Source organism: Equus asinus, chromosome 2 (assembly GCF_041296235.1).
Source record: "Equus asinus isolate D_3611 breed Donkey chromosome 2, EquAss-T2T_v2, whole genome shotgun sequence".
Lineage (NCBI taxonomy): Eukaryota > Metazoa > Chordata > Mammalia > Perissodactyla > Equidae > Equus > Equus asinus.
In genome coordinates, this window is record NC_091791.1 from 151,570,215 (window position 1) to 151,585,373 (window position 15,159).

The following is a 15,159-nucleotide window of genomic DNA, read 5'->3' on the forward strand; positions in this document are numbered from 1 at the left end:
ATGGGAGGAATCATGGAAGGGCGTGGTGCTCAGCGCTCCGCCAGATGCTCAGACCTACTTGCCGAAGTAATACTTGTCTTGGACCCCACAGACACACCTGCCTCTCACTGGATTACTCCCCGCAAGTATTTGCCTTTCGTGACGGGCCTGCCCCTCCTTCGCTCTGCGGCTAGGGAAAGAGAACCCTGGGGACGAAACAGGGCAGCCCCAGAAAGCAGTGCCCACCACCCCCGACCCCAACTCATCAATGACCTAGATATTTTGTCCCCTCGAGCTTAGTCCTGCCGGGGTAGCTATCCAGCGAGAAGAGACCAGGAAGCGTGCGTTCCAGCGGCGCGCCACTTTCCGGCCTCTCCTCTGCCGTCCGGTCTGGACGGAGTCTAAGCGAGCCGAACCCGAATGCCTGGCTACACTGGGCCGGGCAGGAGGAACCAGGAGCTGCAGGGCCAGGGAGAGCCTGTGGATAGAGAGGGAGAAGCAGAAGGAGGGGGCGGCGCGGGAGAGGGTACTCAACCGTGAACACGCCCAGGTTGGCGGCGGCGCCCAGCGAAGAACAGAGCCAAGGTCACCAAGCGGGAGTCGCGGCGCGTCTTCCCACCGACCCCACGGTGGAGAGCCCTGGGGTTTTCCCCTCCTTTTAACCCGCTATTTTAGTTTCTCAACTGCCCAATCAAAACGCGAGCCCGTGGTGGCAGGTCACTAGTCTCTGGGCAGAAAGCGCTGTTCCAGGTTAGAAAAGGGGATTTCCCGTCCTAAGTTTCGTTTTTCTCCAGTCTCATGTTTTCCGAGAAAGGGGAAGGGCCAGTTGTGGATTCTGGGGTTTTTTTTTTTTCCTCCCCTGGTCATTAGATCAGCAACTCCTCACTCTCTAAAAAAGTGGTTCTCAAAGAAGGCAATATGCCTCTAGAAATTTTGGAAATTAATAGGGCTATTTTTGGTTGTTCCAATGATGGAGTCACTACAGGTATTTAGGAGCTGAGGGCCAGGGGCCCCTGCCTACACACAGAGACTCTCTCTGTCTCTCTCTCTCTCTGCCTGCCTCTCCCCCCCCCCCCCCCCCCCCCGCTCCCCCCCATGTATGAAAAACCTGCTTATTATCTGGGCTTTACAATCACATGTAAAAACGTGTTCTATTTTTCAATTAATTTATTCCTTGAATACTTATTGGCCATTTACTATAACAGGCCCAGATACACTGAATTTTCCAGGAATGCAACTACCAGGTGACTCAAAGGAAGTTGTATTTTTGGTTTGTTTTTTGTTTGTTTTTGGAATTTTACCTAGAGATTTTCACCGTTTAAGAGAATCACACCACAGCTGGCAATACCATATCTGAATCTGAACCATCAATAGAGCACAACTCTCAATCTTCAATGTCATGGTTCCCGAAGATCCTAGGTCAGGTGCAAGCATGTGGCACTTCTTTACCCCAACCAGTACAGGCAGGCTAGAGCATTCACATACTAAATTGCTTAGCTTTCATGATCAAATTAGTAAAAGGGGCACCAAAAGTAGAAGTTGTTATAATGAGGTGTTGGGGAAAAAAGGCGCTGGGGAGGTGTTGGATCTGTTTGGAGTTGAAACCTCTAATCCACACTGGGGTCCTGGGCACCGTGCCCACCTCAATCTACCAAGCCTGAGCTTGAATACTGACTCCCTATCCTACAAATCTAGCAGACACAGCTTCAGTACACAAGCGACCTGCTTACTGTGCCATCACTAGTTGGTGGCTGAGAACTCTTCATTTTACAGGTAAGGAAACTGACGCTGGGAAAGCTTAAGAGATTTGAAAGATGATAACCTGTGACAGAGGTGGAACTAGAAGCTCCTGAAAATGCAATTAGACTGTGAATTCTCTGAGGAAATCCTGAGACTGTCAGGAGAGAGCTCTGCTTGCAGGCTCACCTTTGGAGGAACTATCCAGAGTGAATGAGAACTGTCTTTGACCCACAGCCCTTTAGGAAAAGGAATTCTTCCATAGTTTCTTTTTTTCACCAGCTCAGTACCAAGAAGTTTTCCCTTGTATCTCCTTGCTGTGGTTGTAAGTAGTTTTATTTGTTCTTGTGAGCTGTGAAAATAAATAACCACTGGAAGTAAAAGCAGTCGCCTGGAGCTTTACGTTTTACAGAGTTGTTCTTGTCACCATCGCCTCCTCAGAACGACCCTCGAACAGTGCCTGGTGCAGAGGAGACACTCCATATTTATTGAACGAATGATTGAGTGAGTAAATGAAATAACCTTATGATGTAGGAATAATTATCCCATTTTATGGATATGGTGAGTCAAGCCAGTAATATGACTTTTCCAGTTTCTTTTGTGGAATTAGGATTCAAATTCAGATCTGAGTGCAGTGGCATTCACACTTTAATGCTAGCCCCTGAGAAACTTTGAACCTTTAACGGAAGTTTGAGATAGCATATGTTGTGGACCCAGCAGAGGAAGTTAACAGGAAACTCGCAGTAGCAGACTCACGCCCCACCCAGACTTTACAAGCCCATCCCCAGCTTTTTCATATTTTGCTTCTAAACAGCTACCATCTGCATATTACTCCTAGACCTGGAGATTACTCTCAGGCACTGGAGAGAGCTGGACATACCTTGGAGTTTAATGTTTCACCCCACTTTACACTCCTGGGCAGCCTGTAGCCAAAGACTGGCTGATGTGGAGTACCAAAGCCCAGCTCCTTTGCTACGAGGCAGGACCGACTGTGAGGCATGTTCCTTTGTTCTAGAGCTCCCATGGGAATAGGCAGAGTGCGGGACATAGGAAACCACACACCCACTTGGTTTCTTCCCATTCTCTATCCTTCATCCCCCACTCTTTCTTAATAAGTCACTTGGAAATCCTTGGCTCAGAGCCTGCTTCTGCAAGAACTCGAGCTAAGACACTCACTGACTCTTCAGATGATGAAAATGGCATGTACACTTGCAAGCAGCTAAGGATACCTAGAAAACTACTTCAAATAACACTCTAGCATTGTGTGGCAGCAAAAGTGCTCTCTGTTTTTCCTAAGTGTAAACAGTAAAAAGAGGAAGTGGCCTATGGGGGAGGGGAAGCCTGCACATCACTGTGGTTTTCAGTTGGGTGTGTGTGCTATAGAAATATAAATATCTCCCTAGTTTCGGAGACTTAACACATAGTAAGTGCTTAATACATGATCAAACTATTATTTTAAATTATATTTACTAGGGATTTTTTTTTGATCAGCCCTTTCTATAACTCTCCAAAGTATCAGAATAGTTTTTAATGTGTGAAGTTCCTAATCAAGGTACTCACAGATAATTCATTTCTTGTAAGATATCTAGGACCCAAATGTTAGTGTTCAATTTTTTTTTCTAAAAGCCTAGAGTCCAATGAGACATAAGGCTAATTTTTGCCCCTAAAACCTTAATGGCATCACAGACAAAATGTTTATTTTATTAAAGAAAGACCTTGAATTTTGCCTCAAGAGTTTACAATATAAGAAATACAAGTAAAAAGCAACAGCCCAAAGATATTTGGATAGTGGTTGTTGACAAAAATTAGAAAAAACATTTGCCAGTTCTCTGTATTGTTTCCATTTATACCATGTTTTCATTAGGGATAGTGAAAAAAAGTGAGACATAAAAATTATTTTAAAAGCTTTTTAAATAAACATAATAATAATAATGACCATTTTTTAAAAGACAGAATAAAAAATAAAAATCTCCAGAAAAGCTAACCACACCAAAATGAACGCTGATAAGTGGTTATGTCTGGGTGGTGGAATTAACAAGGTTTTTTTTCCTTTCTGCCTATATAAACTTTCTATTTTTAAAATAATGAACTATACTCAAATAATAAAAGTCATAAAAATTCACATCATAAAGAAGTATGTAGAATAATATTTAAAAAGTCTGCCTTCATCTTTATCCTGCCATCTTAGCCCCTTCCCCAGGGTAAACATTGTTAAGAGGTTGTTGTGTATATACCTGGGACTTTTTCCTGTGGGCGTATCTGCTTAGAGAGAGTGAGAGAAAAAAAAAAGTAAAAAGGCTAATATAGTTTGTTTAAAAGTGTCTGAAAATGGTAGCACCTCAGCATGGAGTGCCTGAGACAGGCAAATGCTGAGGCTCTGAAAGGGGGGATGAGCAGGATGACTGCCATGGCTGCAAAGATCGGAGCACCATTCTTGAGGACTATTACACACAAGCTTCTAAGCTACAGTCACAGTCTCATCTCGATGTTTCCTTGTAGGTCCTTGGATCAACAGAGCAATTCTAGGTTAAAATTGCTGAATTCTAACTTGCATTTCTGTATTTCTTTGGACTCTCTCTTCCAGATGCGTTTTTTTCCCCTTCACCTTGGTGAATTATCTGAAGCAATAGCTCCTACCTTGCAGCTTTTTCTCACTATCACTCCTTTTGATCTGTTAAGACATGGGGTCCTCTCAGGCTGTCGCTGTAGTTCTAGAACATGCATCAAATCATATGCTGTCTTTCTCTGGTTTCTCGGACATTCCTGAATTCTTCTAAAAGGGAAATCATGAGGAAATGCAAGGAGAACTATTTAGTAAAGATTAAATTTTAAAAGTAGCCATAATATAAAATGGAGAGTAATAGGTACACACTGAGAGAATCCAATGGGGTCCAAAAGGGGGTAACCTCTGTCATAGGAGATTGCAGGGGTTTATGAATTTTTTTACATTCATTATTTGATGAGGAGGAAGAGAATTTTGGAACAATCCTAAAATCAATTTTCTAAAAGAAAATTTTTATGTATCCATTAGCCAAACAATGTTTCAAATGGTATATTTGCCCCAGGCTGAGAGACAGCTTCCTTGCGCCCTTTCACCAACATAGTCTGGGGTGAGACCAGTCCTCTACCTTGGAGAGTGGGAGAGCCCTGTGGGTTCCACCCTCCTTCCATTCGGCCAGGCCATGGGAGGTGGTGGTTAGCTCAGCTGCCACATTCCCCAGCGTTTAGAAGGGCGGGACACAGGCCCTCTGTTGGCCCAGGTGAGCAGCAGGAAGGAAACACCACTGCTTAGGGTCTCAGCCTGCCCTGTATCCCCTTTTCCTCTTCCACTCCCATCCCACCCCAAAATCCCTCCCCTCACAGACACATATAAGGTTTCAGAAAAATGCCAACCGATATTCAGGAAAATGCCTGCTAGCAAATTGACTTTCCAGCAGACTAGTCAGCTTCCTCCTCTTTATTTACCCCTCTCCCTTTCCTTGAGCAACCACTGACAACAGTTCAGGGCGTCACCTTCCAGACCTACTTTTGTGCGTGATACAAATACATAATGTGTGTGCCTATATATAGTTTGGATTTAATGGCTTACAATGCATATTTTCTGGAAGCTACTTTTTTGCTTCAGCAATATAGCATGGATATTCTTCCATGTCAGTATACCAGATCTAATTCTTTTCTTTCTTTTTTTTTTTTTTTTGAGGAAGATTAGCCCTGAGCTAACATCTACCGCCAATCCTCTTTTTTTTTTTAAGATTTTATTTTTTCCTTTTTCTCCCCAAAGCCCCCTGGTACATAGTTGTGTATTCTTCGTTGTGGGTTCTTCTAGTTGTGGCATGTGGGACGCTGCCTCAGCGTGGTCTGATGAGCAGTGCCATGTCCGCGCCCAGGATTCGAACCAACGAAACACTGGGCCGCCTGCAGCGGAGCGCGCGAACTTAACCACTCGGCCACGGGGCCAGCCCCTAGCTAGAGATTTTTAAAAACAATACTGTGAAAACTTATGTCCACACAAAAAACATGCTCACAATATTTATAGCAGCTTTATTCATAATTGCTAAAATTTGGAACCACCCAAGATGTCCTGAGTAGGTGAATGGATAATACACTGTGGTGTATCCAGACCATGGGATATTATTCAACGCTAAAAAGAAATGAGCTATCAAGTCATGAAAAGACATGGAAAAAACTTAAATGCATATTATTAAGTGAAAGAAGCCAATAGGAAAAGGCTGTCTATGGTATGATTCCAACTATATGACATTCTGGATAAGGTAAAACTATGGAGACAGTAAAAAGATCAATGGTTGCCAGGGGTTGGGGCAGGGTTGGGGAGAATGAATAGGCAGAATACAGGGGATTTTTAGGGCAGTGAAATACTCTGATACCATGATGGATACATATCATTATACATTTATTAAAACCATAGAACATTCACCACCAAGAGTGAACTATAATGTAAACTATGGGCTTTGGTGATTATGGTGTATCAATGCAGGTTTGTCAGTTCTAAGAAACGTACCACTCTGGACGGGGGTGTTGATAACGGGGGAGACTATGCATGGCGGGGCAGGGGCTATATGGGAAATCTCTGTACCTTCCCTTCAGTTTTGCTGTGAACCTAAAACTGCTCTAAAAACATAAAGTCTTAATAATAATTAATAATAATAATAATAATACTGATATCAGGGCTCCATACTTAGAGATTGTGATTTAGTTGGTCTGCATTGGAGCCTGGGAAGCGGGGGTTTTTTAAATAGACTTTATTTTTTAGAACTGGTATTTTTCAGTAAGTTCCACAGGTGATTCTAATGTGCATCCAGAGTGGAGAGTTACTGCTCTAAGTCAGTCGCCCCTCAATCTGCTCAGCTGAGTGCCTACAAGTCTTCCCCTAGGTACTCTTGCTTTACTGTTTGGAATTACCCACACTTGGCATACCTCTGTACTTCTCACAATTTGCCCCCCTGCCTGGAAAGCTCAGGCCCCACTCACCGATTAGGAGAACTACTACCCACCAAGTCTCAGCTCAAGCAAATGGCTTCCCGAACACCTACCTAAAGTTTTTTGTCATCCCTTGAACACATTTTCCTATCACCTAGTTCTTTGGGCATACCTGTGCCACACTCTTTATCAGGATGTATTTTCATTGATAGAGTGCACGTCTGCCCCTCTCCTAAACTGAGCAATTTGAGAGCCATGTTGTGTTTTATTCATCTTGTCAGTACCTAGCACTACCTAACTCAAATTCTTGATCAAATAAACAAATGCACAAAGCTAGTTATCATGTATAACCTATGCTTTGAATTTAAAAATCTAGTATTTTTCACCCAAAGTCTATCTATTACTGTTAAATATGAAATCCTCCAGATGCTTTTGCACCCTCTTAGAGTCTGCATACTCCTCCTGTCTTGGCCCAAGGAACAGAACTTTGGCTAAAAGTTGGTCTCCCAGCAGACAGCAGTACCACCCTGACTCAGTCATTTAACTCCTCTGGGGTCCTGTTCCTCATCTGTAAAATGCAAACTGCTGAGGCCCCTTCCACTGTGAGCCAAACCCTATATCCCAGGGGTTTACACTCTTCTCCAAGTGACACTTGAAGACCGTTTTCCTGTTTGAAAACAAAGGGGTCAGAGGGGGAGTGATATAGAAGAAACTGAACACATCAAGTTTTACCATTGTTTTAATTAGTGAAACAGAAAAATCAAAATGTGCTCCACCATGTCTTTTTTTTTAAACAGGTGTAAGAGGTAAATATGAATTTCGACAAAAAAAATCATCCATGATAACAAATTTCCAATACTTCTGAAAATTATCCTTCAAAAAATTTTTCTCAAATTCTAAGCAAAGTATTCAAATTGAAGATTAACTCTAAACCTACATAACTATCTTGTTATCCAGTTTTGTGTGCACAAGAAACTGAAGAGTTCATATCTGACCAAAATGTTGATGTTTAACATGTGAATTCTTTCCCACCCACTTCTAAGCTGCCAGGATCTCCCTCTAGCTACCTGCCCACACAGGTCAAACAAGGAGACATAGCGGCCAAAGTAGAGTTATAAAGAAGCTAATATTTGCATTAACATCAGTACAGCTTCCTGATTTATGTGCATAAAGCATGAAAGTATGTAAGTATTAAAGAGTAAGCACAATTTGGAACTAGTCAAATCCAAATGAGGAATCTTCAAGCCTGAAAAAAAGAAAAAAGGCTTATTAGCAAATACATTTATTTTATTTGGATTACACATCGCACCATCAAACTTGATTAACTTCTGCTGTGTAGATCACTGTTTGTAAAAGAAGTAGCTGAAGACAGTTTTCCAGACCCATTACAAAAAGCACATCCCATTGGTTCTCCCATAACCTTAAAGGAAAGAATGCTGTTATTAGAGTTCAGACCCTGGCTCCACCATTTTAGTAACTGTGTGACTCCGGGCAGGACACCCAACCTCCATGATGCTCTCTCAAATTAATTTCCCTGTCTTAGAATATAACAGGAGATATGAATAGGTTTTCAGTATCAAGGTACTCTGTAGAATAGACTTTCATTGAAAGGCTGGATTTTTTTACCTCTAGACTACAACCAAAGATGCAGAGAAGTCCAATTCCTCCCTCTTTCACGCTGCTAGAGGTCCCTGTAGATACATCTATTACAACTATCTATAACAATCTGTTTCCATTTCTCTCCTCTACTGGACTGGGAGCCTGTAGAAGGCAATCACACTAAGGCTGAACAAGAGATTGAAAGAACGGGGCATCTGCAGAACCATGTCACTCCTCTCTTCTGGCCAGATAATAAAGTAACTGCTATGCAAAGGAAGAAAGTGGTTCATTTTTGAAGGCTCAGATGCCCAATGTAGAAATGGCAGAAGAAGGATCAAATTCTTGCAGGTGGTGTGGGTAACTAGCTGCCTCTATCCCGTCACCACACCAACAGCTCCTCTGTCCTCCTTTTAGAGGGTCAGTGATGCTGGCAGAGTCACCCCTGGAGCCACACACGTTCCTCCTGTCACTCCACAGGACAAGGGAATGTGACCCCATAGGATTCTTCTTTGCCTGCTGAAATGCTAGCTTTACTAATGTCCTCCATATAGTGAGGGTGTCATATTAGAACAGTCTGTAAATAGTCTCCAGGATAGTGAAACAAAAAAGCATTTTCTTAAGGTTAGAAACCTACCTTCATGATGCTGGTTAGAGGTCTCGATCTATGAAAAAGAAAACAGAGAAAGAAAAAGAAAAACAGTAAGTTTTACTTTTAAAATACTATATATTAACAATGTGTAAAACTGCTATAAATGAGGCTGGCAGAAGAGCCTGCTGTCCCACCCAGGAATACCTTGTTTAGAACTACCCAGTAGGTCCCTCCTGCCTACTAGCCTCAGATCCCAGCCCTGCCAGAGGTTACTGGAGGAGTCCAGGATGGTAGGGTGCTAGGATAGCAGGGCTTACAGACAAAGGCCTGTGCCTCCCTGAGGCTCTCATTGGTCCTAAGTATCTGTGAGTGTGTCCGGAAAGCCCAAGGAAGCCAGTAAGTGAGAAACATTGGGGGTGCATGGGCATTTGTGCAAGCGCTGCTGCTGCTCGCTTCAGGGAAACTACTGTTTCGGAGACCACGCTGTGCAGAGGTCTCACAGAAGCTGCCACTAATCAGAGCTTTAATAACATTCCCTGACTATCCCAGTATGCAGATTTGTGTGCATATATACTTATATATACCAAAACAGCTTTATGCTGTGGCTAGACTCAGATACAACCGTCAGCAGCTAAGGAAAGAATTTGAAAACTTACCCCACTTAACTATCAGGGGCTCTTTGAGAGTAGAGTGCTGTACACGGCAACTATACTCATCCACACCATTGGGAGTAAAGTCAGTATGGACCAGAAGATAGAAAGACCAGTCCTTGCTGAAAGACAGGTCTGACCGGTCGACTTTCATCTTCTCTCCATTCTTTAGCAAATCAATTTCAATCTCAGGCGGATGGAACCCAGAGACATAGCAGTTCAGGAAATTTGGCTTTCCATTCTCTGCTGGGTGACGTGAGTAAACCTGAACCTTCGGAATACCTGGAGAACATCAGGGAAAGACAAATGAAAATTGGAGAGTATTTCACTTGGGACCACCTTGATCTAAAGCTAGATTAAGTACAAAGTGTTTAAATTTGATCATCCATTTCTCCCAATTCCATTTCCACTCTGGCCAAATGAGCTTCTGTGAAGCTCTGTCTGTCACCAGAGATTGTGACAAATCTTTAAGAACCTTTCTATGGAGGCTCTCAAGAACTTTTGATGACTTCTCAGCACCCACAGAATTCCTTAACACATCAATCAAGAGTCTACATGATTTTGCCCCAAACTACTTTTCAAACTTCATACACCCTCGATAGCAGCCACATCAAAAAACTCATGTTGGGTGGCCGGCCCTGTGGCCAAGTGGTTAAAGTTCTGTGCGCTCTGCTTTGACAGCCAGGGTTCAGGGGTTCGGATCGCTGGCGTGGACCTACTCCTCTCATCAGCCATGCTGTGGAGGCATCCCACATACAAAGTAGAAGAAGACTGGCACAGATGTTAGCTCAGGGCTACTCTTTCTCAAGCAAAAAAAAAAAAAGAAAGAATGAAAATTGGCAATGGATGTTAGCTCAGGGTGAATCTTCCTCACCAAAAAAAGGAAAAAAAACCATGTTATTGTTCCTTGTTGTAGCTCCGTCAATGTTTTTTCTTATGTTTACTTCTTTTGTTTTTGGTTCCTGGTCCTGACTAGATCCACAGCTATCTGACTTCTCAAAATGTATTAAGTGTCTAATACAGTGCCTGGCAAAAACAGCAATTTCAATTGCTCTGTAAGTGGCAGATGTTATTATTATTATCTCCTTGCTCAGATTCCTAAGATAGTCAGCCCAAAGTATGTACCTACAAAACACAACCTTTTCATCCTGCCCAGAGTTATACACCAAACCCCTATCTGATTTTGTACCTGATTTCATGAGCTAGACAACAAAGAAACAAAACTTAAATGCCTACAGAAGTGGGCAAATACCTTAAATGAATGAGTTGGGCTTAAGAACAGTAGAGAAGAGTAAGGACTATGGCCAATGAGAGAGAACATACTCTCCATTATGACCAAGTGGAGTAATGCCTATCAGAGTGGGATTTGCATTTTTAATTAGCACCCTCAAGTGATTGCCATAACTAGCCAGGTTGGGAATACATTGCATAATGCTACAGAACAGTGGTTTCCAAAATGAGATGCACGACTAGACCATCCATGCGGATGTGGAAAAAATATTACACACTCTATATTTTTCATCCAAAATGAAGAGAAGTGTTACTGCTACTAAATATACAGATTGACACTATACATGTGTATGATTCACTTTTAAATACACATACATTCAGGGTACATGATTACTAGAGGGAAGCTCCTCCTCCATGTCCAGGAAGTGGTGAAGAGAGGAATACAAGGCTACTGTAACCAGATATATCTGTCTAGAAACACCTATCATCAAAGGAAAGGTCACCAGTACCATCAAGAGCTGGACTGGGGATTCCAATAAAGCCCTGATTTTTTTTTCCATAAAATTAAAAATGAAGACAAATCAGAAAGCTCTTTGCATTTGAGCTTCTAATAATTAGAACATAAGCACCAAAGGAATCAGAGCACAGGTTCATCCAGCCTAGAATTCTCTCTGTGAGAGAGTCAGGCAAGGTTTTGCAAGAACACCACAATAATCTCTTCTAAGAGGAGGATGAGTATCAGACAAGCCTAACTTTAAATCTAGGCTCAGCCACTTATTGGCTTTTTGACTTGGGAGAGATATTTGAGCTTCTGAAGTGTAACTGAAAAATAATTTATGCCCATAGTGAAACAAACAAAACCTATACATAATGTGGGACAGAGCAGAAGATAGACCCCCAGAGACAACTGCCATTACTCATTTCTCGTGTATCTTCCAGAAATGGTCTCTGCAAGGCATGTATTACTTTGGAAATTTTCAAATTAAGATTTTTTTAATGTCATCTTGTTATTTTTCAAAAGATTTCTACAGTCGGTAGCAAATATCAATAACAGCGATGATATAGACATTATGTTGTATTCTGTAAATAAATTATAAATTAAATACCTTTTTTCATGACTAAAAAACCCTGCTTCACAGAGCCCTTTGTGAGGGGAAAAAATGAGAGGTTCTGGTGTGTTGCCGAGTATTTAGAACGTGCTCAAGATCTACAGTGTCCTACAGAGACAATCTGAGTAACCATGTTGATTACCCCGTCACTGGTTTTATGACCTCCCTGACTGATAAATGTTTGATTTTCAAAACTGAAAGTAGAGGCTCAGTTCATCTTGGAAAGAACCAGGCAAGGAGCCAAAGAAGACGGAAGCCTTCTGGGAAGAAAAGGCAACAGGGGCCCATGGCCGCCCAGCTAGCTCTGTAGAACCTGACACAGGGAGGTGGGGAGGCGGTTCTGAAAAACGAAAGGATTACAGCCAAAAGGCGCACAACTCGCAGAATGCTCTGGTCAGGCTCGACTGTCTGCCATTTATCCCCTGTGTGATTAAGTCACTTAAACTCTTGATACCTCAGTGTCTTCATCTGTGAGATGCTGATGATAACGTATTTACTTCATAGGCACATTTTAGAATTAAATGAGATAAAGCACTTAATGTCCCCGGCTGTCACTAACAGGTAGCTCTTATGATTATTATGAAAAGCGACATGTAACGGGAACAAGTGAATTAATGATTCCTCACCATGGTTTGGTTCCATATTCGTGAGGAAGTGTGGAGGGGCATGCGAACCTAGCGGGCGCAGGGAGGAAGCCCGAAGCCCTCCCAATCCGAGCCGAGCAGCGTTGCCTCGGACTGACTTACCCAGGCGGTGCCTCCCGCAAAGACAATTGTCTGCACCCATGCACAGCCCCCAAGTCCACGCCTTTGGGACCCACCTACCCGCCCTCTCTTCCAGCTGTGCCCGGGGAGCGAGAGGTCCCGCGAAAGGCGGAAGAGAAACCCTCCCCCACCTCGGTCGCTCGGAAGCTTATCAACACCCCGAAACTTAGCCCCGACCCACCCGGCCGGAGCGTGCCAGAGGTCTCCCCCGACCCCGCTCCCGGAGAAGGAAGAAAAAAAAGCTTGTGTCCTGAGCTGAAATCCGTCCCCCCTCCACGGCCACCCCACCGCTTCCCCATCCCGAGACCTAGCCCCGGGCTGGTCCCCGGCCGGGAAGGAGAACTTGGGAACTGGTGTGTTAGAGAATGTCGGGACTGCCAAAGAGGGTGGGGGGCGGGAAAGGAAGGGCTAAGGGAGGAGGGAAGGGCAGCAGGGGACACTCACGCTGGACGGCCTCCAGGCCAGTCAGGGAGAGTAGCCCGAGCAGGACGAGCGCCACGACGCGAGCCATAGCTACCGCAGCAGCAGAGGACGCAGCAGTGAGCTCCCGGCCCCGCGCTCGCGTTTATATTCCCCTCGCGTGCCGCCAATCAGAACCCTGCCCGCGGTGGCCGTCACTTGTCTCCTAGCGCGCGACGCCCGGTCAGGTTAGAAAGAGGGACTTTACCCTTTTCGGTTTCATTTTCTTATAAAGCCTCGTGATGCTTAGGGAGGCATGGGTTGGACCTGTCTGTAAATCGTCGCCCTTCGATCTGGGGTGCGCGCCAGAACTTGGGGTGCAGGCCGCCCATCTTAGAACTTCAGTCTGGAGGCATCTTGGTCCAGCGCCCTCGCTTTGCGAAGCAGCCCCAGAGATGCTAAGTGACTTGCCTACCATGCTCCAGCCACTTAGGAGCCTAGAACCTGCGATTTTCATTCTAGAAAACTGAAGCCCAGAAAAAATTAAGAGCATAGATAGAGGATGGTTGGTGCAGGACAGATATAAGAACTTCGGTTAATAATTACAGCCCGGGAATACGCTGTAGGGTTTCTGGATTCTTGAGGCAAAAAAATATCCAGGAACTTCGAGGCCTCCTGAGGATGGCTCAGACAAGGGTCCAGAGTGAATAAGGATCTTCTCCCTTGCTGAATCCCTTCAGGGAAAAATTTCCTTTTGGAAAGCTCTGTGCCAAGAAATTCTTTTCTGTATCATCCCGCTGTTGTTTAGGTAATTTTCTGTTTTGTTGATTTGTGAGGAAAACAACCACTGATAGTAAAAGCAGTAACTGTTTCCTTAGAGTCTGAGAGTTTACAGGCTCGTACAGGCTCCTTTAGGTACCTCATTTCCCGCAAATTCCCACACTAGAACGGTGCTTGGCAAATAGTAGGTATTCCGTACACTGAATGAGTGAGTGAACGAACAAATGAGCGAATATGTGAATAAACTCTAGGAGGCAGGACTTAGCCCATTAATTTTTATGTATAGAGAAAACAAAGGCTAAGAGACCAGGATCCAAACTCAGGCCTGATGGCACTGGCATTCATGCTTCACATACTTCCAAGATGAAGGACTCCACAGTTGTGAGAATTTGGCTTGCAACTGCCCTGGGCCCAAAGAAGTTAAACCTACTGACTATAAAAGCGTGACAATGTTATACAGACTCATTAAGAAAACCTACACTTCGGGGATACTATAAAGAAAGATGCTGCCATCATATGGTGGCTGACGCCGTGGGACTTTTCTGAGTGAAACTGTGAGAAGAGGAAATAAATCGGGGGGCGGGAGGGGCAGAGATCTTGGAAATCACCGTGGTTTTCAGTTGAAGGGAGTTGAGTTGTGTTTCCCCAAGGAGCACAACAAATATCTTCTGGATTTCTTGTATGGATTTTTAGACCTTTCAGTAGTCCCTGTTATGGACGCCATGTCTAAACTGGAGGAAGGAGAATACTCTCCAGAGACCTAAGGAAAGGAGACGATGCACACACAGAGAGAGCCTCTCACAGTTCCTAGCACACAGTGAGTTTCTAGAATGTTTACAAGTGTACACATTATGTTTATTATAATTACAAACATTATATTCTATTATAAATGTTCTAATATTTAACAAGTGTAATTATTAATATCATTTACATGGTTTTTCTCCTAGCTCTGTCTATAACTCTCTTGAAATATAAGAATAATTGTCGGGGCCGGCCCCCTGGCCGAGTGGTTAAGTTCCGCGCTCCACTTTGGCAGCCCAGGGTTTTGCCAGTTCGAATCCTGGGCATGGACATGGCACCACTCATCAGGCCATGCTGAGGCGACATCCCGTATGCCACAACTAGAAGGACCCACAACTAAAAAATACGCAACTATGTACTAGGGAGCTTTGGAGAAAAAGGAAAAATAAAATCTTTAAAAGAAAAAAAAGAATAATTGTCATATGTAAAGTTATGCGTAAAGACACTCCTGTCCTTCTCATTTGTTTGTTTGTTTTTTCTTTGTTTGTTTAACTCACTTAAGGTTCTTAAGTCCTGACATTTAGTGTTGAATTGTTTTCTAGTGCCCTGGAAGTATAGGAAGAGACAGGGCTATTTTTCACCTC

General features: G+C 43.6%; 2 protein-coding genes across 7 annotated transcripts in view; both read right to left on the bottom strand.

Annotated features, from left to right (window-relative positions):
- Window positions 1-653, bottom strand: part of TRIM69 (tripartite motif containing 69) — a 48,966-nt gene extending 48,313 nt beyond the window's left edge. For 4 of the 6 annotated variants that reach the window (XM_070504491.1, XM_044764986.2, XM_044764977.2 and 1 more), the window contains exon 1: window positions 515-653. The gene's annotated coding sequence lies outside the window, so the exon portion shown is untranslated. The remainder of the gene's footprint in view (window positions 1-514) is intronic. The other 2 variants (XM_070504492.1, XM_044764979.2) reach the window with 1 other exon arrangement.
- Window positions 654-7,375: 6,722 nt separating this feature from the next.
- On the bottom strand, window positions 7,376-13,298 carry B2M (beta-2-microglobulin). The gene is made up of 4 exons (XM_014847073.3): window positions 13,040-13,298; window positions 9,499-9,774; window positions 8,888-8,915; window positions 7,376-7,900 (listed from the first exon to the last, which is right to left on the bottom strand). The coding sequence occupies exons 1-3, from the start codon at window positions 13,104-13,106 to the stop codon at window positions 8,902-8,904; spliced, it is 357 nt and encodes a 118-aa protein (XP_014702559.1). The 5' UTR covers window positions 13,107-13,298; the 3' UTR covers window positions 7,376-7,900; window positions 8,888-8,901.
- Between the last annotated feature and the right edge of the window lie 1,861 nt (window positions 13,299-15,159).